This window comes from Anas acuta, chromosome 17 (genome assembly GCF_963932015.1).
Source record: "Anas acuta chromosome 17, bAnaAcu1.1, whole genome shotgun sequence".
NCBI classification, from domain to species: Eukaryota; Metazoa; Chordata; class Aves; order Anseriformes; family Anatidae; genus Anas; species Anas acuta.
Window position 1 is genome coordinate 11,268,314 of NC_088995.1, and position 25,232 is coordinate 11,293,545.

Here is a 25,232-nt window from a genome sequence, read left to right on the forward strand (position 1 = left end):
CAAATACAGAAGCAACAGAACATTGTTAATAATACTAAAAGACAGAAACACACTGTTGTTGTTAAAAGAAGTTTCAAGTATTATTCCAGATCCAATTTCAATCCTACTCATAGGAGAAAATGCCCAGAGACTAGGAAGAGAAGTCCACTCCAAAGTGTATTTTTAATAGCATACGGACATGGTCAGCAGACCCAGCCTTGCGGCAGCTATTTTAAAAAATAAAAATCTAAACATAAATGCATAATTTTAATTAGCATTCATATTAAGATGTGCATTACTGGAAATAGTTTTTGTTTTCTAATTCACTGACACCAGTAGACGTGATGTGCTGCATCATTTGTGCTCCATTACATCGCAAGATAGTGTGTACACTTTTTAACATTGCAGTATAAATCCTACTCACAAGTAAGGCATACTTAAAAACAACATGGTATCTACAGAGGTAACTTTGTATGCTTTCTTCTCATTCTGTTTCACTCTTCTAAGTATGATGAAAAAGAGAAATTGGTCCCAGTTGAGCTTTGTGAACATTAACTACGAAATTATTATGAAACAGTTCAGATCAAACAATTTGGGGGAGCAGGGAGGGGTGGTGGTGGATTTTTATTTTTTTTTAAATGATGCGTGGGACATTTCCTGAATGAACTCTGCAAAAGGCATGAAAATAAGATCTATGTTATTTATGTCAGCAACACCAGTGTTCCCCTTCATCATCCCTATCCCTACAGAAATGCCTCCATATTGCTGCAATTTCTCCAAGTAATTATTTTCTGTAAGATTGTTCTTTCCAGTAAAGCCGCTATATTCAGTTTTAAATTACAGCTTTTTCTACATTTTTTTTTTTTTTTACCAGTGTATGCATGCTAGAGAACAGCTGCATGGCAGAGGTACATACTCAGCATACAATATCAAACCAAAAAAGAAATACAAAAAAATGAACCAGTGTCCTACTGGCTGCTGTTCTATGTCAAAAGCACGGTTTGGTTTTCTGATATAAAATACTACAGAAGTAATATTAGCAGAAGTCTGTTTTGCTTCAAGTATTACCCCAACTTTAAATGTGATTTTCAATTTTTTTGTGCAATTATTTTTGTAATTTAACGTGAATAAAAACCATCAACACGACAAAACTAAGAAAAGAAACTGTACTTCTTCCACTATAACACTGCACATATGGTAGAAGCTTTAAGCTGAAACAGCTGTTTAATGGACGGAATTTCTTTTTAAGTGAAGATTAATGTATTTCTAGCCCAAATGCAAAGGGTAGTGACAAAATATCAGACTACCGCAAAATGCAGTTACAAATATACACTGACAATTTCCTTTTTAAATATTAATGGCTCTTGAAATAATCATCAGATACTTATACAAAACATTTCTATTTTAAGTCTAAGGATTTTACTTAGTTTCTTCACAAGTAGTGCAAATACACTCCTTATTCTTAGGTCTTCCCAAGATATGGCTGGTTTTTGTGTGTGATTTCTGTATGTGTTCTTCACTGAAGTGATACAGGGACACTGTAGTCATGAGGATGGAATGCAATGCTTGCTGACTTTCTTGGAAAAAACCTACCTTATTCATATTCAGCTGTAAAATTCTACAAATAAAAAGTTCACACCAGATTACCTGATGCAAAAGTTATTGATTCCCTGCTACTGGGAGAACTGAGAAGATCCCCTGAAACCTTAAACTGTACAAGCAGTAAAACAAGTTTTTGTCCCCTCTCTACAGACTACAAGTATTCAATTCTTGAATCGTGTTTGTTCACAAATGTGATTGAATTTCCTGAAACAAAAAAAAAGAAGAAAGTATTAAAATGCAACACAGTTCTCAGAAGTCAAGCAACACAAGAGTCAGCATCTTTCACAAGGTATTTTAAACGTTTAAAACAGAACATTTACACACTAACAGTGTTTTTCAGAACCTGTTTAGAAATCCTACTAACATGTTAACTGTAACAGGATTTTCAGCATCTCTCCTGCCTAACACTTGATAGTTTTATTATGCATACAGAAAACCTGTTATTAAAAGCCTTCCTCTATACTTCTGCATACTTCAAATCCAGAAGGCAATTAAAACAGGAATCAAGAGAATTAATTTTGTCCTGAGAGACATGGGTTATTTTTAGTAGACAGTATTACACAACTCACTGGGAACTAGTATTAAGCAGTCTAATAATACATTTGAGCACAAACAAGTTCGTTTGCTGGCTTACAGTTTTCTTCTGGTGATAAAATACAAGTAACGTTTTTCTCGTTCTATATTATTTAGGTTCCATGGGAATGGCAAGCCTGTCTGCCTGCTCTAAATAGATCACACAAAGTTCTATACAAGGCACTCCTTTCTAATTCTCAGAAACCTCTCACTATTCATTCTGTTTCTCTCTTCTTTGGGTTATGTGTATCCTGACACAAAGCGAAACATGAGTTGGGGTGCTGAGTGTGTATATAGACGTGTGGAAGAGATAATGCAAATGAGACCATGAATTTTTTCCCTCTTATCGAATCAGATGAAAGATTAGAAAGAAACCTTGCTTACATAACCAAACTACTTAGCTGAACTATTTAGCTCAATAACAAAAGCACGACTGGATATCTAGGAACAGTATGACAGGTTTGTTTGCGTTTATGGATTTTAAAAACTAACAGCAGCGGCCAGTGAAGTTTTAGAAACTGGTAATGATTGAAAGAAAAGAAGGAAAAAAAAAAAAATCAGTCATTTCCATTTTAGATGGAGTTATCCACCAAAATGCAAATGCACACAACTAGTAAGTGCTTTACTTACTACTGAATTAACACTAACATTTCAAAACAGTATTTCCTGTGTGAACATATACAGTCCTATAACGTGAAGTTGCAGGTAACAGTGGTGCTTCTGAATTAAATCTGCAACTTAAATTCCAAGTTATTTTTGAAAGGTATTTGGTAAAACCCTCTGAATTTGTAAATGACTGGGGATGAATATTTTAAAAGTCTTTCTTATGATCTGTAATAAGCTGTAAAGACTGGTTATTTTCAACCCACAGTACCTGAAATATTAAAGGAATTATGCTAAGTGTGCATGTTCACTGCAGCATTAGAAAGATGCTGCAAAATCTACTGTTCATTAAATGCAGTTTCTCAATAAGGGATAACAGCTCTTCTGTCTTGAACCACACTGAGAATTTAGAGAATATAGCAAGAAGGATTTTTTTAACCTTCCCTGGAGGGAGTTAGCTCTTTGGTGGACAATTTTTGTTTTGTTTTTTAAAATTCTTTAATATTTGTCTTGACATACATCCTCTTCATGCCTCTTTTTGTAAGAAAGGCATTGCATTGGTTATCAGTGGCCTTGAATTTTTATTTATTTTTTTTAAATCAAGGACCTTAGTTTGGATGGACGTTTCACATGAATAACCAGGAGTCTACATCCCATAGATGTACTAAAACACTTGAGAAATAGAGCACTACCCTTTTTTCAGGCTCAGTATTTCATTTTTACCATGTGACAGATTGCTTGAGTCAGAGGAGTAAAATATATTGAACTCCTTCAAAGACCTGAACTGGTAAGCTACAACAGGTTTCTAACGTCACACGTTCCAAACTTTTCTTGCTTTTCTTGTTGTAAAATATTCCCACCAATTTATGCCTTCAGGGTTTGCTGCAGCTCACTACAGGAGTATTTCTCATAGATCCGAAAGGGCTAAGTATTGTTTATAGCGTTTCCAAGAAATATTCCAGATATGAGCAAATAAAAAGCTGCTTGACTGGGGGAAGAGATATGCATCAAAGGGGACTTGGGAGTGGAAAACAGGACTTAAGAAGCATTAGTGACAGGTTACATCAACTTAAAAGTGCTAGAGGTGCCCTTAGGACATGCATGAAGGGCCTATTTCAAAGATGTTTTACATAATAACCAACCAAAAAAAAAAATACAACCCAAAGCTCACCCACTTCTGTGTATACCACAGCCATGTTCCTCATGCTACTTCTGGCACCTCAAAGGTTTGGTTTTGTTTAAGCCCAAAAACAAACAAACAAACAAAAACATTTTATAAATTGTATAACTTACATGGCATGATGTGCTTTGACCTGAGTTCGACAGTTGCGCCCCCAGTAGCAATCAGGACGTGATGTGACAGTCACTACAAGAAGAGGAAATAAAATGCTATGTTTATTAACGAAACTATTGAATAAGGTGGTAGATGCTATTACACCACTGATAGTGCTGATTACTGAACAGAGCAAACATTGTAAAGAAACAAGACATTTGCAAGAAACTGCAATAAACTATCTTGGTTCACCTTTGCAGAAAGGAAGAAAACACTCAGTAAAGGATAAAAAAATAATTCCAAACCTCATACAGACTTACAATGAAAAGATATGATTCTCAATGCTGTCAAGTTTATTACTTAGTTTAACAGACTAATGGACTGATTAACAGACTTCACAGTTTAGGACACTGAGCATGTCTATATATATTTCCATATAAAAGAAAAACTAATTAATCTGGGTAGTTTGTTATTCTCCCCTAGTTTTACATACATAAATGTAAATGTTTTACACTCAGTGGTCCAGCAGGGCATTACGCTAAAAAGAAAAGCAACACGAAGAAGAAACAAGCTAGACTGACTGTCTCTTGTTATGCACAGATGCAGAGTTCTAAATAGTTAGACATGGAAGTAGTTGCTAGCAAGAACTGACTGGACAAATGTAATGTTTAAAAGTAGACTGTTGGAAGAGCTTCTGTTCCCAACAGATTTGGGACTGAAGGAGGCACAGTTGCTTGTATGCTATTTTATACTAAAACTGTAAATGGAAACAGATTTAGAATTAATTTATGAAAACATTCTTGTTCCTAGTTGAGAGCTGGTAAAAATATGAAGTTGTCCAGGAAATGTATCATCTTACACATTTAAATGAAAAAAATAAATTACATCAACCAGTTCCTGTTGAATCTATTCTGGATTTTACTGAGTTCCTCTTCTCACTAAGCAGATACATTTATTATATGCATAAGAAATCATATTGAAAGAAAAGATCCCATTAGGGAGTCTGACAATAACTACATGCAAATTTAGCAGTTGACAAGTAAAGCAATCAGCATATTAGCTCTGCAAAAAGACTTCCACCAAGCTACATAAAGTTGCTAAAAAATTGCCCTACACTGGGACCTGTTAATCTGGAGAATATAAACACACATCTCATTTAAATCTCATTTAAATCTAAGGCTTCAAACAGAAGACACAAGAATAAAACTAACTCTTTAACTGACTTTCTCTGTATTGTGCAAAGCTATCCCCACCTGGCAATTCAGCAACAGGAATATTCTGCCTGTACTGGTAGGCAAGTTCTCGAAAGCTGCGAAGGCCACAACAGTAGCAAAGCACTGTGTTCCCAGTAATTCTGTAATCTGGGGAGAAATCCAGTTTGTACATAATGTCAGTGTAAGGAATAAGAAATCAGACTTAACAAAAACATCATTACACTGGTTATATACACAGAACTTCAAACCTCTTGATAATATTACTTACTGAGTTATACATATACAAGGAGTTACACACAGACCAAAATGAACATTAACATACCTGACAACATAAAAACTCCTCTTTGAAGAGCTAACAGACTTTCATTTAACATATTTTTCCAAGTCAAACCCCTGGATGCCAGGTAATCCTAAAAAAAAAAGTGATTTAAGTGCTTAAATAAGAAAAATCTCCAACATTATAAGACAGAGACATTTAACCTCAAATATTTCCAAATCTAGATCTAGCTGGGCTTTCAAAAATGGTTAATTCTGATTACAAATAAGAATAAAATACCATTTCTTTAGCTTAATGAGCAAGATATTTTCAGATCACCAATACAGTCTTTAGCTCAGTATCTTTTGTTCAGAGTTTACCTACTTTTGCTAAAACAATGCAAATTGTTTTCAGTCACATTCTCATTTAAGTCACATCATCTCCCTTCAGTCACATTCTCATTTAACTTGCATCAAGATTTCATCCAATCTTTACTTAATTTAGATAACCTAGTCATGGCATGGACAAAATATTTTCCATGCATCACAAATAGAATTTTACCTATTCTGGCAAAACAAACAAACAAACAAAAAAACCGTATGTTTTCCTGATATATTTTAGTGATTTATTTTTCTCTAATTAATATTTCAGATGTTACACTTTAGACTGTAGAAACTGCCTTCCCTAACAAATACTTCATTACAAGTAAAGTTCTTGGATGATTTAACAATTAAACATATCTGAATTCTAGTCATTTAAACTCAAATTCATGAGTTAGGGCGATTATTTTTTGTTAATTTGGGTGGAAAGGGAAGAGTTGCTAAATAGAATACATCTACAGGATACCATGCCCTATTATACAAAGATGGGAAAAGCCAAATCACCGCCTCAAAATACTTCCAGTCTAGATACAGTAACTACAGTCTTGGTCCAGCTGAACATTCAGGGCTCATATGACTTGCCCTTCAGAATCATGTGCTGTAAGTGACACAATGCCATCACTTTAGTTGTCAGGCAGCACATATAATTTCAGGAGTAAATCTTAAGCAATGTACATTTATTATTTTGCATCCTACATAAAGATTTTTAGGCATACCTTTAGGATATCTGACTCATAGTGGTTGTTATTTAGGACTCCATCTAAACACTTGTCACCAAGATTTATTTCTAATGAGAAGAAGAAGAAGAGTTACTATTTCTTTCCCCAACCCCTCAGCCCTCAAGCATTTTCTGAAGTTTCTTCTGTTTCCTGAAATAATGTGCACAGACCCACGTGAGCTCCAAGCACATGGCTGTGTTCAGCATGTGCTAAAGCATGTGATATATAATTCCCAGTTGAAATCAAAGATAAAACATTAAGATTTTACAATTTCACTTTCAGTAGGTGAAAGTAGTAGCGATCACACAAATTAACAGTATTATCGAAGCATATTCCATTAGCTTCAAACTACAGTCAAGTAATTTCAACTGTTCTAATTTATTTTTCAATTTTTATTTATTTTTATTTTTTAAAACGTTGAGTTTCAGTAGTCTACATATTTAGGAGAGTAAGGTTCTTTTCCAATCAGTTAACACCAAATGTTCAGCGCTCTTGCATTGACTTGCATGATTCTCTTACTAGGCTGAAATACAATATGATCCTTTTTATACTGGAAAGCATTTTGCTCAACAAGTGCAGCTTTCAAGCTGAATATGGTAAGGACACAAGAAATTAAATCCTCTCAAAGCTAATACATGTACACATCGCTCAAGAAGTATTTGTAATGTGAGGACACAGCCTGTGTTTCCTTTTGCATGACTGTATTTCAAACTAATTTATCATATTTCTTAAATTACCCGAAGTTCAAGACAGAAATTTTTGCAAAGAAAGCATGCTCATAAGAAACATTTTATCCCCAAATACCACAGAACGGTGCCAAACAGCCAAAACATGCCATCCGAGTGCAGCCCCAGTATAAGTGACAGAAGGGTTGCAGACAAACTGTACCTGTAAGATAACAAAGAAAACCCCTATAATGACTACACACAAAAAAACTCAATAGTCACTGTGCCTATAAAGCAATAATAATAAGAGCCCTGATAAACTTGCTTTAAAATAAAAGTAAAACTTTCAAATTTAAAATAAACTCTATAGAGGAATAATAAATTTTATGAAGGAAGATTTTAATGCACTGACTACAAGAACCCAATAAAGAATATTCAAATAAAGAACACTCTTCAAAATAAACTTCACTAAAATAAGGGAAGACTTAGTTTTGTAGCCAAACTTAAGAAAAACTTAAAAAGAAAAATAAAATATATATATATACACACATACATTGCTGAGGAGCAACATGGGGATTCTGTTCACGCTCTGCTCTTCGGTCAGGCATTGGCTGAAAGCAGCAGGTACATATTACGTGACTTCCTTGAGCAGGACACACGTATTCCTGGACAGCTAGATGGATGGAAAAAGAGAAAGAAAAAGGAACAAAAGTATAGACAATGATGCACAAGACTGCAATCTGGACTAGGGATCTTAGTGAACACAAGACTAAAAAAAATGCAAGTATCAAGGAAGCAACATATATATATTTAGAAAGATTCTTTAAAAGAGCAGAAAAATTACATTAAGACTTCTAAACTACAGAGGTGTGTAAAAATATTTGAATATGTAAAACAATTTACAAATTATCATCAGAAGTCTATCTGAACCACAGCCACATTTCATGATATTTGCAAAGATAACTATGTGGAGTGGTGACATTCTCACAGTACTACAAGAGTAAGCATTCTTAGTTCATAACAGGTGAATGAGTTGGAATATCTTAGTTGCATACTGCTGAGAAGACTTCATGACACCAACCTGCAGGGAAGTTGGCAGATGTAGAGGGTGCATCTCCCAGTGCTTGCATTCCTCCTGTTTCTGTCTCTTGGCCTGTGCCAGGCAGAGTTGGAACAGAGTGTCTTCGATATCCTGGGCACTGTCTGCATACTATATATGGTTGACTGAAAAAAGGAAATAAGGTCATAGGAAATAACACCCAACAAATGCAAATAGAACTCACATCCCTATGCTAGACGAGGTTGGTCATATTCTTGAAGTTTAAAATTGGAATTTCTTCATCCAGTAACATATGGAAGTTTACATAACTCAGTACCTCACAGCTGTGAAGAATGCTTTAGTTGTAACATATAGGAAATACTGTGAAAGAAAGGATTTTTAATAGCTTCAGAAAGAAAATTGAGTGGTGTGACTGGAAGTAAGATGAACAAAAAAGAATGGAACAAAGTTGGAATAATTATCTACTGGAAGAGTTTTTCTGTTCTCTGCTAGACATACAGCAAAAAGTGTTTGCTGTTGGAAATGAGAAGCTATTCTAGTACTTGGGAATCCCTAGGTCAAGTATCAGATGCTTCAGTAGCATATACCTGGTTAAAGCAGCATGCCTGATGTGTAAGAAAGCACAACTATTGCAGCTAGACTCATAGGGTCATAGACTGCTTATCTCATAACAAGACCTTAGCCAGAAATCGATTTTCTGTAAAGCAACAGCCACAAAAAGCATTTTCACACATCTCATATAAATCTGTTGTACTACTCAGTATAGAGCTGTTGGTCATAAACTGAGTATTGCTGGTTTTTTGGGTGTTTTAGCATTAAATATTTTTTGTTGACTGGTCAAAGTTAAGATGGATGGCAGCAGAATTGCCAAGATAATTACTGGTAAGAATGAACTTAACTGAAAACAAAAGATTCATTCTGGAAATGATCATGGAAACACTATCAGCAATAATAGTGTTTGTGGAACTAGTTTAGCTGGTGGGTTTAGACATTCAAGCATAAACAAATCTAATTCAATGCACAACACAGACATACCTGATATCTGAAGATTCACTATCTACATCTGACAATTCCAGTAAATCTTCAGAACTTCCTTCCTCATCTGAAAAAGATCTCCGCACCTTAGGTTGCAACATGTCTTGAGTGATTTTGTTTCGAGCATCCATGCTACGTACATCATCTTCATTACGACATTTATCTGCATGAAAACCAAATTCGAAGTTCAAGAAAAGAGCACAAGATTCATCACATTTCTTACTCCCACCCTACTTTAACAATGTGTTTATTGCATTTTCATTTCCATAAAATTTATTCTTAGATAACAGTTCTAAAAGCTCTTAGTTAAATTCCCGTTTGCTAATGAGACTCTAGTAACAGGCAAGTGAAGTTTTGTTTTCATGAGTCTATGATCAAAGTTAATTAAATCCATATTTAAGTATATTTTTCGGAATTATCTGAGTTTTGGCAGCCTAATCACTCAGTGCCTCCTATTTGATAGAACTGATATTCTTTGCGTGATTAAGTAGTCATATACATGTAAAATTAAGAATTCCTAGTATATGCAGTTACAGTATTAAATCACCTTTAATTCTCAACACTACTTGAAATATTACAAGCTATTATGTCACACTAAATGTAAGCAGTTGTTTTCTTACAGCCATGTCAGAGAAAACAGCAGAGAAGCATGACATATACAAACTTAACAGACAACAGTCTTTGTGCTTACATCAGTTACATACACAGCTAATATGTGAAATACATCAGATTCTTTTACACACACTGTTCAACTTGCCTGGATGCTGAATTAGATAAGCTTCAACCAAGTTGTTCAATATGTGATTTTTACAAATACGTTCTACTGGACAACGACACGTTGGACATAAAGAAGACCTCTCCATCCATCCTGAGTAGCAGGCAGCACAGAAAGTATGCATACAAGGCTGCAAGCTGGAAAACACAAGCATGACAGCAATGAAAGAATTAAGTAAAAAAACAGATCTTTCAATTTTTAGTTAAATTTTTAACACTCAAAAGATATTTATGCTGCGTTGAGATAATCAGAAAGACAGTTGTAAAGCATCCACTTCATTTAACTATATAGTTTGGAGGGGAGGAAAAAAAAAAAGAAGACTCAGAAGGGCTTGTGAATACCCTAAATATCCAGGCCACCTTAAGCCAATTGTCACTGAATTTCTTTTCTTAATATCATGATTACAGCTTTTGTCAATCAAACTTACCTTACACAGTCATGCAGCAGTTCTTGGCAGATAATGCAAGTTAATGTTTCTTCCATTTTATCCGGTTTCACATTTGATGTTTTTGCATCTTCAGAGCCAATTTTAATTATACATTCACTTGGAGCTGCTGCTGGAACATTTGGACAGGAATCTTCATCTACAAAGGCAGAAGACTCCGTAGTATTTTTCTTGAAACTATTTTTTAACTGTTTAAAAAAAAGACCTGAAAGGTGCACACTAATTCACGGTTCACTGTCAGTGGCCCCACTGAAGGTTCTTGCTTTACACATAACAGTTTCTGCTAAAGAAGTCATCATTTTCACTGGACCAGAAAACAAGTAAATGAGAAGAAATCAAAAATTGACTGATGACAGCTGACCTGACTCAACCGACTGATGGGAGGAAAGAGGGGATAAGCATTACTTTCCTTATTTAATACAATACTACAACATAGAATTACATTGTGAGGAGGGAAAACATTACCTATCCCATACTAACCTAGCCTTTCAACCCTCTTTAAGTTTGATAAGTGTGCATTTTCAATTTACTTCACTTTAACAGAAATCTAATAATCTGTCCTTATTTTTCTTAACCTCACTGGGCTTCTTTAACAAACTTAAATTAGAAACTTAAAGCTATGTCTAAGTGTTTTAAACTAACTTTCAACAATAATCTTAAAGAGTGCAGAGTAGGCTGCAGAATAGTGCAGTATACTAGCCTTCTTTTAGTTTCTTCTTTGCAGGTTCCAAAATTTCCTCCTCCCCTGTCGTTTGAGCATCTGATTCTGCTTTTTCTTTGTCATTGATTTCTGAAGCGATTGCAGAAGTTTCAGTGTTGTCATCAAGCTTCTCATGTTCATCATGCAGTGCTTTTAGACACACAGATTCTAAGATTGGGAAAGCAGGCACAGGAGTGAAAACTGAGGATTGCGATCCTGCAAAATAAAAACACAAGGCTGAACATAACAGCATACAGACATGGGGCATGAAAAAAGAAATTATTCAAATGCTGATGATGCACATACATCAATTGAAACATCTGAATAGGAAAAAGCAGTGCAAAAGCACAGAAGTAGTATTTGCTTAACTATACCACAGGTATTCTGAGCCAATCTGATTGGAAGAACTGGAAATAAGGCTATTAGCTGTGAAACCATACTTAAAATACCCACGACACACCCTTCTTTAAAGTACAGAGTATTTATTCAAAGACTGTTATCCACATCAGTTCTTTCTGACAAAGATGCTAGGCAGAGGATTTATACAATATTGATAATATTCAACAGGTCAGGAGCACAGCAGAGCACAAAGCTTTACTTCCATGTATTTCAAAGGAGTGGAAGAAGTCCCCATGAACTGTTGTCAAATGCCATTTTTCAGAGAACTGCTCTTACTCCAGGTCTATTGTAAGAGTTGTGCAGCACTGGGATATTACACTTCCAAATACAAGGTAACAGACAAGGAATCTATGCAGTATATTTCGGCCTTAGAGCTCTAAGCAAGAGAAAGGGGTCTGGTGACTGGCAGCAGAGACAATTAAAGCAGTTTCTCAGAATGACTGCATGCAGGCAAGCACTTGTATCTACTGGATTTGTTATATGAACCATATACATTTGCTAAGGTTTCACCAGACTGCTATAAACCCATAGTGTAACGACGGAACAGTCTGGGCTTTACAAGGATTTTGTGCATCTCTGAGCATAAGCAATTCTCACAACTGTTCTACCTAACCACCAAGATTTACCCTGCCTACTCAGAGAAAGTTCTTTAGAATTTCACGACGTAAATGCTACAGACACAGAGAAGGGTGAGGTTAAATTTCAAATCTGGAATAACAGCTGATGTGATATCAAACTTTAAATACTTGACACAATTCTTACCAGATGTAGAAGGATTATCCTGCTCAGATGCAGACTCAATAAGAGAGGTAGAAGAAGCATTAAAGAGGTTAGATGTAGAAGTAGATGGCTGTGGTTCCTCATAGCAAGACTGAGTAGCTGATGGTGATGAGGTAATTTGGGTCTCATCATTACTTCTTCCTGTACTTGAGGTATCTTTGGTCACATGGCATTGGTTTTCTACATTAGCTTCTACAGTGAGGGGGGAAAAAAGGGGAAAGATATCTATGTGACAGTCACCGTAGCATTTACGCTTCAGAATTCCCAAGGAATCAAATTCTCTCAAAAAGGCTGCATTACTTATTGGAGCTTAGCTTAGCTCCTCTTCTTGGGTCTTAAATTACTTCCTTACCTACTGTTTCTTGAGTTGCATCCTGTTTTGTGTTTAAGGATTCATAAAGATACGCAACATCTGAAAGAGATAAAAATATTTATCAGAATTTTTAAACAAAAATCAGCTAACCTTAATCTCACACAAGCTAATTCTATGTCCAAGCGGCTGCTTCCCCAAAGTGTCTGACAACGGAATAGGGACATGAGGGATCACCTCTGTAGTACAATATTAATACTCCTACTCAGGAGGCAATTAGGAACAGCACAGTAAGATCTTTTCTTCTCATGAAACCAGGCAGAGGTGCTTTTGTGTGAAGTTTAACTTGTGCCAGCCGTGGAACCAGAGGCTTAAATGTTTCTTAAACCTAAAATTGCTCTGTGTCAGAGCAGACTGTGAGTACCTTTAGGGATAATTCAGCGAAAGTTGTTCTTCTTATTAAGTTACATTTAGCTTATTATTTCTTAATTAATTTCTCAAATTCTTCAATCCATTTTGCTTACATTTCTGAAATGCATGAACTCAAAAAAAAAAAAAAAAACAAACAGATTTATGGCATGCTCTAAGTTTCATCGAGAAACTAACTCAGTATGTATTAATAAAACCAACTGAAAAATACCTCCACATTCGCCAATTTTATTTTTTTTAAGCCAAACACTTCAAACTAATACAGTTTGAAAGATTTCCCTAACTTACTACTTGTCACTGTAAACATTAGCATGTCCATGACCTCTTTTATGGAGACTTGTTTCTACATGTCAACAAATTGTTTGTCTTAAAATGAAGTAACTCTGTTTTAATTATATATTTTTTTTCCCTTTCATGATTCAAAAATGACTAAGTATACCATTAAAAAAAATATTATTTACTTACTGTTCTCTGGCTCATTTTTTCTGTAAACAACATAGATCACATCTCCAGTCTGTAAAGGGTATGTCTGCTTCTTAACCACTTTCAGTTTATTAATTACTGTTCCATTAGTACTGTAAAGAGAAAGAAAAGATAACTTGGAGTAAATGTTTTCATAAATACCTAGGAGAAGGAAGGGAAAATACAAGATACTTTTGTACAAGAAAAATACAAGATACTTTTGTCTCTCAAAAACATTTTAAGAAAGGATCAAAAGAACTGTTCAGAAACAAAACAAAACACCAAACCAACTGTTAGAGAGACAGAAGTTCACGGCTATTCGGACTTCAGAGCTCATTTAGAGCTCCTAGTAAAGAGATGGTAGCTGACAGACAGACAGACAAATGATCCCTGACATTTGGCCGCTGTGTCAAAATAATTAGATGATTCTTTCTATAGAAAAATCTCCTCCCTTTAAGTATAAAACAGGAAGGGATATCTGAAATATATGAAATCAAGACATAAAGTGAAAAAAAATGCACAATTAAAAGATGAGTTGGAAAGAATTATTTTGGTATTTATAAAAGCTGCAAGACTCATGGATGAAATTAAACTGGGGAAGCAGCAAATACAAAGCATTGCTGATTAATAGAGATCTTTGCTGTTTCACTGTGAGTGATGTTTTATATACAAGCCTTATAACTCAATCACATTATTCAAATACTGAAAATTTTCAGCTCAATTACAATAAGCCTCTTTCAGGGCTGCAACATTCTAGAACTTCAGACTTCTGCTATTTCAAGTCTCAGCAATTAGTACCAAATATGAAAGAACAGATCAGTTTCTTTCCCCTCAGCAGAGCAAGCTTCTCCATGAAATGACAGCAAATCTCTGCTGCCACCTCCTGGTGGCCACCGCTCATTCTCAGGACACTTCGCAGTCTTTTAATAGACCTAGAAACCTAGTTTTTCTAGAAGAGAGCAACAGTTATTTAGAAATTAGCACCTTCCCTTCTCCTCTGCATTTTTCCTTGAAAAAAGCAACTTGAACCTGGAAAATTCTCTTGTTATTTAGTAGTATCAACTGAGAAAGAAAGAAAAAGAGAACTTTGGACTGCTGACCTTTTCACAAAGTCAAAAGCATTACATTGAAATGTTAGAAGGGAAAGGAAGTCCTTTTGAATAACCACAGCATGTCTTGTTCAAGATACTAGTTTTTCCCTATGCAACTGCTTTCTCTCTATATATGGATGAATCAACTAATCCAATATAAATAATTATAAAACAACTTCAGATGTCAACAAACAAAAATCTTCAGGTCACAACAATCTTTGCTCCGTTAAAGAATCTAAAAGCTTCCCTTATAAGCCAAGAAACTATTCTGAGCTTGCCTTTTCACTTTAGGCATATAGATGTTGAAGCCTGAAAGACTTGAGAATGAAAACGACAGTAGAACAGACATGTTGCTAAAAGCACAAGAAGTTTAGCAATTAAGAAAAATAATTCTAGTCCATCTGTTGGAAACTATATTTGTTTTTAACCTAACACTGATGTTAGTAATAATATATTAAAAAGATAGTTATGAGGGGCAATAAATCAAGTGAGGCATTCTTGGGAAAAAAATTATCACCATCATGCATCAGTAACCACTCATTCTTGGTCTAATGATGCAAGCTGCAGAAACTGCCACCCAGGACCCTAATCCACAAAGTAGCTACAAATATCTAAATCTTTTCAGTCCTGAACAGTTATACTGACATTGATGAGAACTAAGTAATTAATTATGTGGCATCTACAGATGCAAATGAAGTAGGAATAAATTGGTTTCAACACAGAAAATCACAAGCTTTTCTTAAATACATTAGCAAACTGAAGCAGTTGTCTTTATATCCCACAATTATCAAAGAAAAAAAAAATCCAACTACCCCAGATAATTGTGTTATTCTTTCACTTAGCATTTCCAGTTTCAGGGTTCGGTTTAAACGTTCAGAGACATTGAACAGATATGGTGACATACTGGATTAATGTTGTGGGTATTTTTAATGAGACACACATGATGAATAACGACATTTGCACGTTCCTCTGATGTTTCAGACTATAGTAAGGTCCTTATAAGGTAAGTAGGAAACACAATGAGAATCCTAAATATGAAGGTCATTAATGTGGACTTACTACTGAATTTATTTTAACTGGCTGTATTATTTTTGACATGGAGAAGAAAAACAGGACCATCAGACATAAGTTGTCTGAGTTATGAAACAATGTCACAAAAGGTCACAATGTCACCTTTCTAAAAGAGTACAAAAAAAAAAAAGCCTTGACTCAGTTCCAACATGGTTGATGACTTTACAGTTTGATTAATGAACTATACATTATCCAGGCTGTTGTACAGAATTTATATGAACAATCACATTTCACTCAGACAACGCCTATTTTTGAAGTAGATAAATGATCTGTGTATTGTCAGATACTTTGGTATCATTCCCAGAAAAACGACAGTCTATTACTTTCTAGTAATTACTGGTATCCATCCAGGAAAAGAATGTAATTTATGGTAAAGCTTATGGGTTGATAGTTTTAGAAGTTATTTGTGTATTATCCTGAACACACTGTAAACTGAAATGAATTTTGAATTTTAATAAGTTACTGAAGCCCTTCTCTACTGTATCAGTCTCATTTTTTTATTTATTTTACATTCACAGAAATAGCTTGACTGCAGGATAAGTAGAATTTAGTAGCAGAAAGGACACCACTCTCCAGTGAAGATCAATCTCTTGTTCCCCCACAGAAAGGGAATACCTGCTTGTCTGTCACAGGGAAGAGTCTTGTGCAAATAAACCTTCCCTGCTGTGAAAAATCACTTAATATTTAATGAGAATCCTAAAAACAAACGAACAAAAACATTAGAATACAACAAGAGGAAGTCCTTAGAAGTTACTTTACTTGCTTTTTAAACTTCTATTTCAAAGAATCTTACAATTGCTTTTACTTACAGCAAACTAATGACTGCTTCAGCTGTGTCAGGTTAACTGGTATTTCTTTCAAGCAGTACCAAGCAACTAGGGCATGGTTTGGAAAATAAAGCAGAAACATACATCAAAAAAAGGGTGGTTCCATGGATATTTTATTGTACTATTTGCTAACTCTTGTGTTTGTTATTTCCAAATTTCTGTTTACTCAATAATTGAGTTTTCTGCACATTTCCTTCCACCTGCGAATTTACGGTAAGTCTTTTCAAAAATAGATCCAAGAACTCAGTATGCTACCACAGAGATAAAAAATATGTGAACAGTCAACAATGTGTTTAATGATGTTCTTTGAACTAATTACAATAGAAAAACAAAGTCCACTCAGTTCAACTGTCCCACACTAGCTGCCTCCTTCAATGCATTCCTTTTCACCAGAAAAATCTGAGCTTGACCACAGCAATGTTTCCAAACTATTTTCCACTTAACAGCAGAAAAAGCTGATGCTGCAGTATTTTTCTGGGACTCTGGGCATCAGTATTGCCAACTCAAACATTCAAAATTCTTCTTCTTTCAGCCTGCTTGATTCTTTGGAGCTCAGCTGATATTCAGCTCAAACACTGGGAGACCCAGAAGAGTGGGGTGTTCTGCAAGTAGTTACATCAACTTGTTTAGTCTCTTCATTCAGCAAGAGGTAACTACACTTCATACCAACTCACTGGCAAGCAGAACACAGGAATGACCTTATTCTTTTTTTGCTAGCCACACAGAAGTGCAACGTGCATAAGCAGCTAACTGGTAGTACTCTGCAGGCATGCAAGCCCTTCGATGACATTAGCGGTGTAACAGGCCCCACCTTTCCATGAATGCATCATGTAAAAAGAGAAGTTAATTTGATTTGGCTAGCTCTTTCTGCTGGCTGCTTTTGCCTGGGCTGGGTATGGGGGTGTGGGAGGAGAAGAAGGAGAGGTAGGAAAACTTCTACATCATTCACAATTTTTCCGGCTTTTCTTATTACCGTATAGGTCTGAACTACTTCTTCCAGCTAAATACACCTGAAACAACAGATGGTTTTTCAAACTTGGATTTACAGCTGCCCTCTGAAACTACCACGGATTGGCAAACGTGGCATGACCTGCTGTTTGAAATATCTGGAACTGTGGAATAATATTGGAGGATGACATTTACAAGCCATTACCTAGATGTCCTAGCTAGACCTGACATTTTTTCCCTGAAGTTTAGCATTTCGTCCCACAGCCTCTCGCAGTACAAGCTTTCCCAACAGCCACAAACCATCAGGGATTTATTGAGAGACCTATCCTGTTTACTATCTCTAGCTACAACCTAGATGGGGAGAGGAAGTACGCCCTTATCAAGCTTGTGGATGATACCAAAGTAGGAGTTATATTCAGTGTATGCAAAAGTTGGGCTCTAGAGAGGGCGTTAGGCAGGCTGATGGGAACACCACAATGTTCAGCAAAGGCAAACACAATGCCCTGCACAGGGGATGGAATAACCACCTGCACTGGTAAAGGCTGGGGACAGATCAGCAAGGGATCTCGGTGGATCTTATGCCTAAGCATGAGATCATACACCTTGGATTTATGCCAAGGCATAAGTCAGCAGCATGCCCTGGCAGCGATGAAGGCCTACAGCACACTTGGCTGTATTAACAGGGCGTAGTCGGATGATCAAGTGCAGTGATTATTATTCCACTGTGCTAGGAACTCATTAACCCACGTTTACAATATTACATCTAGTTTTGGGTAACCTAGTACAAGAAAGGCCTTAATAAACTTGAGAAAGTCCAGCAGATACCCACTGAAATGTCCAGAGGGCTGGAGCACAATACCTATGAGCTAAGGGAACTGGACTTGTTTTACCTGGGAGAAGGTGGCTTGGGGAGCATGGGACCTAATAGCAACCACCCGGTACCTATGAGGAAGTTACCAAGACAGAGCCAGGCTCTTTACTGAGGCAACAAAGATCATAAATTGAAACAAAGGGAAATGAAACAAATGAAGTATGGGACCTCCTTAGGCATCTTCCAAGCTGAACAATTCCATGATGTTCTGGCTTTACTTGAGGAAACAAAATAAAAATAAATAACCCATGTAAATATCTAGAAGTGAGTTCCTTTTAATATCAGCACAGTCTCTAATTGAACCAGAGACAAACGTTTTGCTCAAAGAAAGATGTCAACTAAAGGCTTTTTTCCCAGCAAGTACACGACACTAACCTTGAACTCCCAGAACAATATATTTAGCTGCATTCTGGTATGTTTGAAGAGGAAACAACAGATTCAGCATGATACCCTGTAAAATCTCCCACATTAAATTTTGTCTTTATGTATATACTTCACTGAATTTTAAACTGTTATCCTCATTTTTGGGTAAAATGCCTTCTAGACACAAAGAATGGGGGGAGCTGGCAGAAAAGTATTATTTGTTTCTTTATTGACTGCAGGGGCATGGCATAAAAAGAATGTGGTTTACAGAAACATTCTGAAATGTCACAAATTTCTTGACATGTAATAAACCAGAAGCTTTCTGCAATTTTAGACAAAAAATCCTGTCAAAAATGAAGCAGATGAAAATTTGAAGGGGATTACAATCTCTTAAGAAATACCCTTCCATTCAAATTCCTATTTCAAATTTTATACAGAAAAAATAAGATCCACTAGAAACCACCCACAACCCCTGCAGTGCTACTTGACTTCCACAGTAGCCTTAAAACTCTACAGAAAATAATTTCACCAGCATAGCAAGTTCATTGGCCTTCAGTATATGAAGAAGCATGTAATTAAATTTATATACTAGAAGTAGTTCCACTAAATTAGCTTTGCTTTTTAACAGTAGTTACAATAAGATACGTGCTTAAATCTTCTTACATTAAGAGCCTTAGTTCTCAAACCCTTAACTGAATACAGACACACCATAGAAAAAAAAATCATTCTGGTTAAACATAAGAAAACACAACACATTTCAACAGTAGAATTCTAGCAAGTATCTTTTACTATTCAAGTAGTTTGAATAGGCTTTAATCTGCATCTGACATGCCCACCACAAGAGACAGATAACCACACTGCCCGTGATATACAGGCTATTGATATTTTGAATACCAGAAAGATGTATAACAAATACAGACTTTTACTATTTTATGAGATTTGAGATCAGCACTGCTGGTATCTACCTCCCTTTACAAGTACCTGAAATGAGGCACGCTCATGCTTACAGCTTTTAAGAATGTTGGCATCACTCTAATCCTTTTTTTTTTTTCTTTTTCCCTCCACAAGACTAAAGAAATATCCCACAGAACTATTACATCATCAGCATTTTCATCAATTCCTTTTAAAGAAGAAAAAAATACTTAGGAAGTACCATAAAAATCTAAAAAACCCCACCCCACAGATGCAAAAAGTAAAAGACAGAAAAAGGAAGGAAAATTAGAAGAGTTTACTCTCAATGCCTTGAGCAATACACAAGATTTTACTTCACAGACTAAAGAGAAGACAACAACAGAAGTGCACAGGAAAACCAACCTTGTATCTTCCAATGACACTTGACCAGATTCTTCATCCACTATGATTTTACAGTGATCTCCAGACACCAACTTGTTGCCAGGGAAAGATAAGTCACAACCTTAAAAAGAAACCAGATTTTCCAGTGTGCTTAAAAATACACATTACACAGACAGATCAGCATTCTACATGGCTATAAATGCACAACAAACTGACTCATGTACATCTGCAGTAGTTCAAAATTTCTACTGCCATACAGGCAGAAACACAGTCCATCTATGTGATACATAAATATAGTGAAGTAGCCTTGTGTACTGATAGAAGATTATTTCAACCATTTTAAGATGTTTTCACTCCCTTTCTTTCCCCAATCCCAGCCTTTACAGATGGAAATCGTGTCACAATTACTCTGCTCTAGAGTGGTATCAATTCACAAATACTTGAAATGCATTCGAGCTAAATTCTAGAGGGGTATGTCACAGAGCACCCAGCTCTTTTCCCACATCAGGTTAACACTGATTGATTTGATTTAACTTCTGGTTCCATCCTGGTATAGCAGGAAGCAGTTGTGGAACCAACAGTTGATAAACGAGAGTATCACTGCTCTACCTTAAAGCCTTTTTCTTTTGTTTGGTTTTAAATAAGAAAATATTCCTTATCTTTGTTGACAGCATTGTTACATTATTAAAGCTGACTGGAGATTAAAAACCCCAGGACTGACTAAGATGTAGGGATGTGCTGGAGAAGTGTAGTGACAATACTGACATGGTAGAGACTTTTCTACCTACAACTCCAGGGCTCTGAACAAATCAAGTTTTTTACTTCCCTTTAACATGGACTGTTCAAGGCAATTCTCAAAATTCCTTGCGTAAGACACTGATCTCTCTCACAAATGACTCAAAGCACCTGCTTACAGGAAAATTAAACCTGAAAAATATGATTTACTTTCACTTATTCACACTGTAGGTACAACTGTAGGTGTCAGCTGACAAAAACAACATACCCCAAAGGAGCAGCCACTAATGCTGGTGACAGTTGTGACAGCTTATTGCTATCCTGCTCCAAAGATTCAGGGCACAGTCAACAGCTACAGTTAACTGTTGCACAACTTGCAACAACAGGAAGCACAATGAAAGTGAGTAAACTAAGTTTTACTCAGAATCACACCAGTAGCAGGAAAGCTCATTTGGAGCATTTTGTCCTTTCAAATATTCTTGATAATTTTAGGAGTAATATTTGCAAGCCAAAGCTTGTCATGAGAGTCACTCATTTTATTGATCTATCAGTAGACAGGTACAGAAACAATTCAGCTTGCAAGAAATCAAACTGTCATCTGGACCTCAACTTGAAGGATTTATCTACAGCTTAGATAACGTTAAGCAATCTAAATACTTATTACCATATGTAAATACATAAAATGTTTTTCCAACTACATGTTATCTGCATTTCTCATAGAGTAATAACATCCAGCGCTTGTTCAAGACTATTGCTTTACAAAATGCAATTACCCAAATAGTTTGATCTGACGGACAAGAATTGGAAGTTAGTGTTGTCATGGCAGAGTAAAAAAAATTAAAACACCATGGTGACTGGTTTAAGTGCAGTAAGCATTAAAATAAGAGACAAATATTAATAGCCTTAGATGCGGAACATAAAGCTTGTAAATCCACTCTGAAAAACTTTCTGTACTTGTTGGCAATCTTTATATAGCCAGAAGTAGTGTGAGTTTTCATGTGGACATTTTCTTTTCTGTGAAGCCCAAGCATTTTGTATTGCAGTTCCCACTCATTTTAACCACAGAAACGAAAAGGGAACATAAATAAGACTAATGCAGACGCTCTTCTGAATCAACTGTCATTTTTTCTTATTTGTACAAACTGTCACTGATGACCTGAAAGGCACGTTTGCTTGTAAAGGTGTGCACGCTGAAATCTGGTGGAAACGAGGAAAAGGTCAGGGTAAAACTTTCTCTTTGCACAGCGCCCAGGGGAACAGGGGACGGTCTGGGGAGCACCTCCGGCAGCTGAAAGCGGTCAAAACCAACTACTCTCAGTCCACCGCCTTACAGGCCACCTCCTAACGCCTTGAAGGCCGGAGGGGCTCCCTGCGGCCCCAGCACACCCTGCCTGTCCCACCTTTCTTCCGACCAATCGTCCATTCCCTTTTCAGCAGCAGGACGTGCGGCTCTGCCTCCTCAGCACCCAGCCGGATCAGCTTCCCCCAGGGCTGCCGCTGCTTGCTCTGCTCGCCTCCTTCCGAGCGCTCCATTTGGATTCACATCTGACAAAAACAAACACACAAAGCCACCCCACATCGCACAGCACCCGGGGCGAGGCGGGGGGGGGGGGGAAGGGAAGCCGGGTGCCCCCTTCCCCTCACAGGGGCCGTGCCCCGCACACCGCCCCTCGGCCCCTCGCCCCCCGGGGGCTCGCCGGGCCCCCTCTCCGCCCCCGGCCGCCCCCTTTTGTGCCGAGGCGGACCGCCCTCCCCGGGCCGCTCGCCGCCGCCTCGCAGGGCTCCGCCTGAGGGGCAGCGGGCAGGGCCGGCCCGCGCTGCCCTCTCCCCTCCGCCCCGCTCCCCGGGGGGGCCGCGGGGTGCCCGGATCCCCCCCCCCAGGCCGCCCGCTCGGGGCCCGGCGCCCCCTCCCCTCCCCGTCCCTCCCCCGGGCCCGGCCCTTACACCCAGCGCGGCGGCCGAGGCGGCTCCTGTCACCAGACATTGCCGCCCTCAGCTGATCGCCGCGGGGCGGGGCCCGGCCCGCCATTGGAGGCGGCCATGGGGAACGCACCGGCGGCGGGGGCGGCCCTTCCGGCGCCCGGCCCCGAGCCGCGCCGGCTGCAGCCCGGCGCCTTCCGCGGCGCTTCGGGGAGAGAAGGGAGCCGGGGAGGGGAGGGGCGGAGGGCGACGCCTCGGCGGACATCTTGGCTGTGGGCTGGCTCGCTAGGGGGACAGCGCGACGGGCGCCATCTTTGTTGAGGGCGGAGCGGGGGTCTCGCGGCGGGTTGGGGGTGCCGGCGAGCGGCTGAGCTCGGTCGGGGGCAGGGAAAAATGCCCGTAGTTTAACTCTTTGTTATTGAAGAGGTGGTGGTTAAAGAAAAACGTACTTGCAAGGGAAACGCTTTAGAAATGATGATCACGCTGAGGTGGGAGCGGTGCCCTGTGGTGGGGTCCCTGCCTGCAGTGAACCACTGAGGGAGTCCTTACGTACCCAAACCCATGGCTAGCAGGGATGAGAGCGAGGAGCAGAGCTTCCCACACCATTAGGAATCATCACATTGCTCTTCGTTACCCTCATAACCATCTCATTTTTATACAATGAAGAGATTGTAGCAAAAGTGGTAGGGTTTGTTTTTAAATCTCTGCTTTCCGCTGTGAGCCTTGGGGTTGTAGCTTGCACTCTGTTTTAATGCCTTCTGTTACAGTTCTAAACAAACAACATAACTGAACAAAACACCAAGTGGGAGGTCTCACGAGTACCCCAAGGGCGGCCTCACTGCACTAGCCCAGCCCCTGTGGGGCCATCGGTCTCCTCCTCATTTCCCCAGGCCCCCTACTTCGCCTTCCCCCCCTTCCATCCCACCCAAAGCAACCTCAAGGTGCTACACTGACCAGGAACAATTCACCTCCTCACTTGTGCACATCCTGTTCCTGCCTTAGCTCAGTCTGAAGCCCCACAGAGCGGCACCGTCTCCCTCCATCACATGCTTGGTGCTGCCTTCACCCTCCAGCCTCACGGCTGTTACCTCAGGCCCTCGTGCCTGCCCACCGGGCAGCTGCCTGTCCTCTGGTGGGCACATCCACATCATCTGGAGCTCCTTCCTCAGGGTCTTCTGAAAGATAGCTTCTTATGCATCAGTCCCTCTTTCTCTGAGCCATTGAAGAATTTCACAAATAACCTAACTCCCCCTTCCACACACCAGCACCGCAAAGGCTATTAAGGCAGACAGCATCTGAATTTGGTGGTCCTCTCCTCCCCCCGTGCATAAAGAATTATCACTACTGCCCATTTGTTCGTCAGCCTGCACACCTGTCTCTTGTTTCTGTGTATCTGTTTCAAGTGTTTCCTGAGACATTTGTACTAATAGTACCATAATCTTCTCAGGCCAATTAGCACCACCAGTAAGATGGCCTCTTAGGCAGATTAACTGTTATCCTTGTGCACAACACCAGTAGCGGCTGTCTGGTTGTGAGTTCCTTCACCACATTCATCCAAGGAACTTGGACAGTTTTAAGCACATCAAAATAGAGCAGGAGGAAGCTGAGATACCCTAGATCTCCCCGACAATCAGCTTCTTACATTAGTCATACAACCCAGACAGTTGCAGTGAACTCTGCCCCCTACCTCCTCACCACCCCCAAAAAATTCTGAAGTTTGGATTAAATCAAAACACACTGAAAACAAAACCATTTGGACCTCTTTGCTTTGATACTCCTACTTGATTCCCAGGCCTGAGCGATGAGACTTTGCTGTTATCTTAAGCTTTCCGGGAACCCCTGTGAATCCCCTTGGCCACATGAACTTCACAGCGACACCAGCCTGTGCAAGAAAGCCCCACATCTCTATGGGTACAAGCTAAATCATTTTTAAAAAGTGTTTAAGATCTGCAGTTTCAATTGATACACTATTGCTTCACAGTTCTCAAACACATGGGCCCCAGTTCAGGGGAAAACAAGCATCCATGTAAGTCAAAATTGATGCACGTACTTAAAGCTTTGCATTATTGACCTTAGCCTATAACTCACCCCTTAGTAATACTACTACACAAAATTGGTTCTTTGAGGCCTGTGCATCCCTTCAAAAGGAATTGTTTGTAAACTGCCCTGCTTACTTTCGACTTTGTCCTCACTGAGAACTGCTGCCTTTTATACACTTGAAGAGAGGCACATCAGTGAAAGTTACTATCACTCAAAAGCATTGTCACAGTGCTTCATTTTTATTACTGCTCACATTTACTAGTAATTGTTATCTCTGAGCCACAGAGGAAAATACCAGCATATGGGAGATGTAACTGAAAGCCCAACAACCAAATCTTTTGTGTAAACCATGGCATTAGCTGAGGGAGGAAGTTGTTTTGTTACACTGTGGCACAGAGAAAACGTATTTCCCAA

The 25,232-nt window shown here is 38.4% G+C and overlaps 1 protein-coding gene across 2 annotated transcripts; it reads right to left on the reverse strand.

Annotated features, from left to right (window-relative positions):
• Positions 1-143: 143 nt before the first annotated feature.
• On the reverse strand, positions 144-22,962 carry CHFR (checkpoint with forkhead and ring finger domains). Of its 2 annotated transcripts, none has more exons than XM_068701240.1 (18): positions 22,803-22,962; positions 22,259-22,403; positions 20,145-20,244; positions 13,663-13,772; positions 12,811-12,870; positions 12,441-12,650; positions 11,280-11,495; positions 10,562-10,718; positions 10,117-10,271; positions 9,360-9,522; positions 8,346-8,488; positions 7,818-7,937; positions 7,404-7,487; positions 6,597-6,667; positions 5,567-5,654; positions 5,284-5,391; positions 4,051-4,123; positions 144-1,785 (listed from the first exon to the last, which is right to left on the reverse strand). In XM_068701240.1, the coding sequence occupies exons 2-18, from the start codon at positions 22,389-22,391 to the stop codon at positions 1,743-1,745; spliced, it is 2,034 nt and encodes a 677-aa protein (XP_068557341.1). In that variant the 5' UTR covers positions 22,392-22,403; positions 22,803-22,962; the 3' UTR covers positions 144-1,742. The 2 variants fall into 2 exon arrangements, with proteins under 2 accessions (XP_068557341.1, XP_068557342.1); XM_068701241.1 differs by having other exon boundaries at positions 22,912-22,930.
• Between the last annotated feature and the right edge of the window lie 2,270 nt (positions 22,963-25,232).

Bases quoted from the DNA above. Each gene is read 5' to 3' on its own strand.
- CHFR (XM_068701240.1), bottom strand. From the start codon at position 22,391: ATGGAGCGCTCGGAAGGAGGCGAGCAGAGCAAGCAGCGGCAGCCCTGG. The intron at 12,651-12,810 runs GTAAGGAAGTAA...CCCTCACTGTAG, and splicing joins TGCAACTCAAGAAACAGTAG to AAGCTAATGTAGAAAACCAA. The intron at 4,124-5,283 runs GTGGGGATAGCT...CTCTTCTTGTAG, and splicing joins TCCTGTTGCTGAATTGCCAG to TGACTGTCACATCACGTCCT.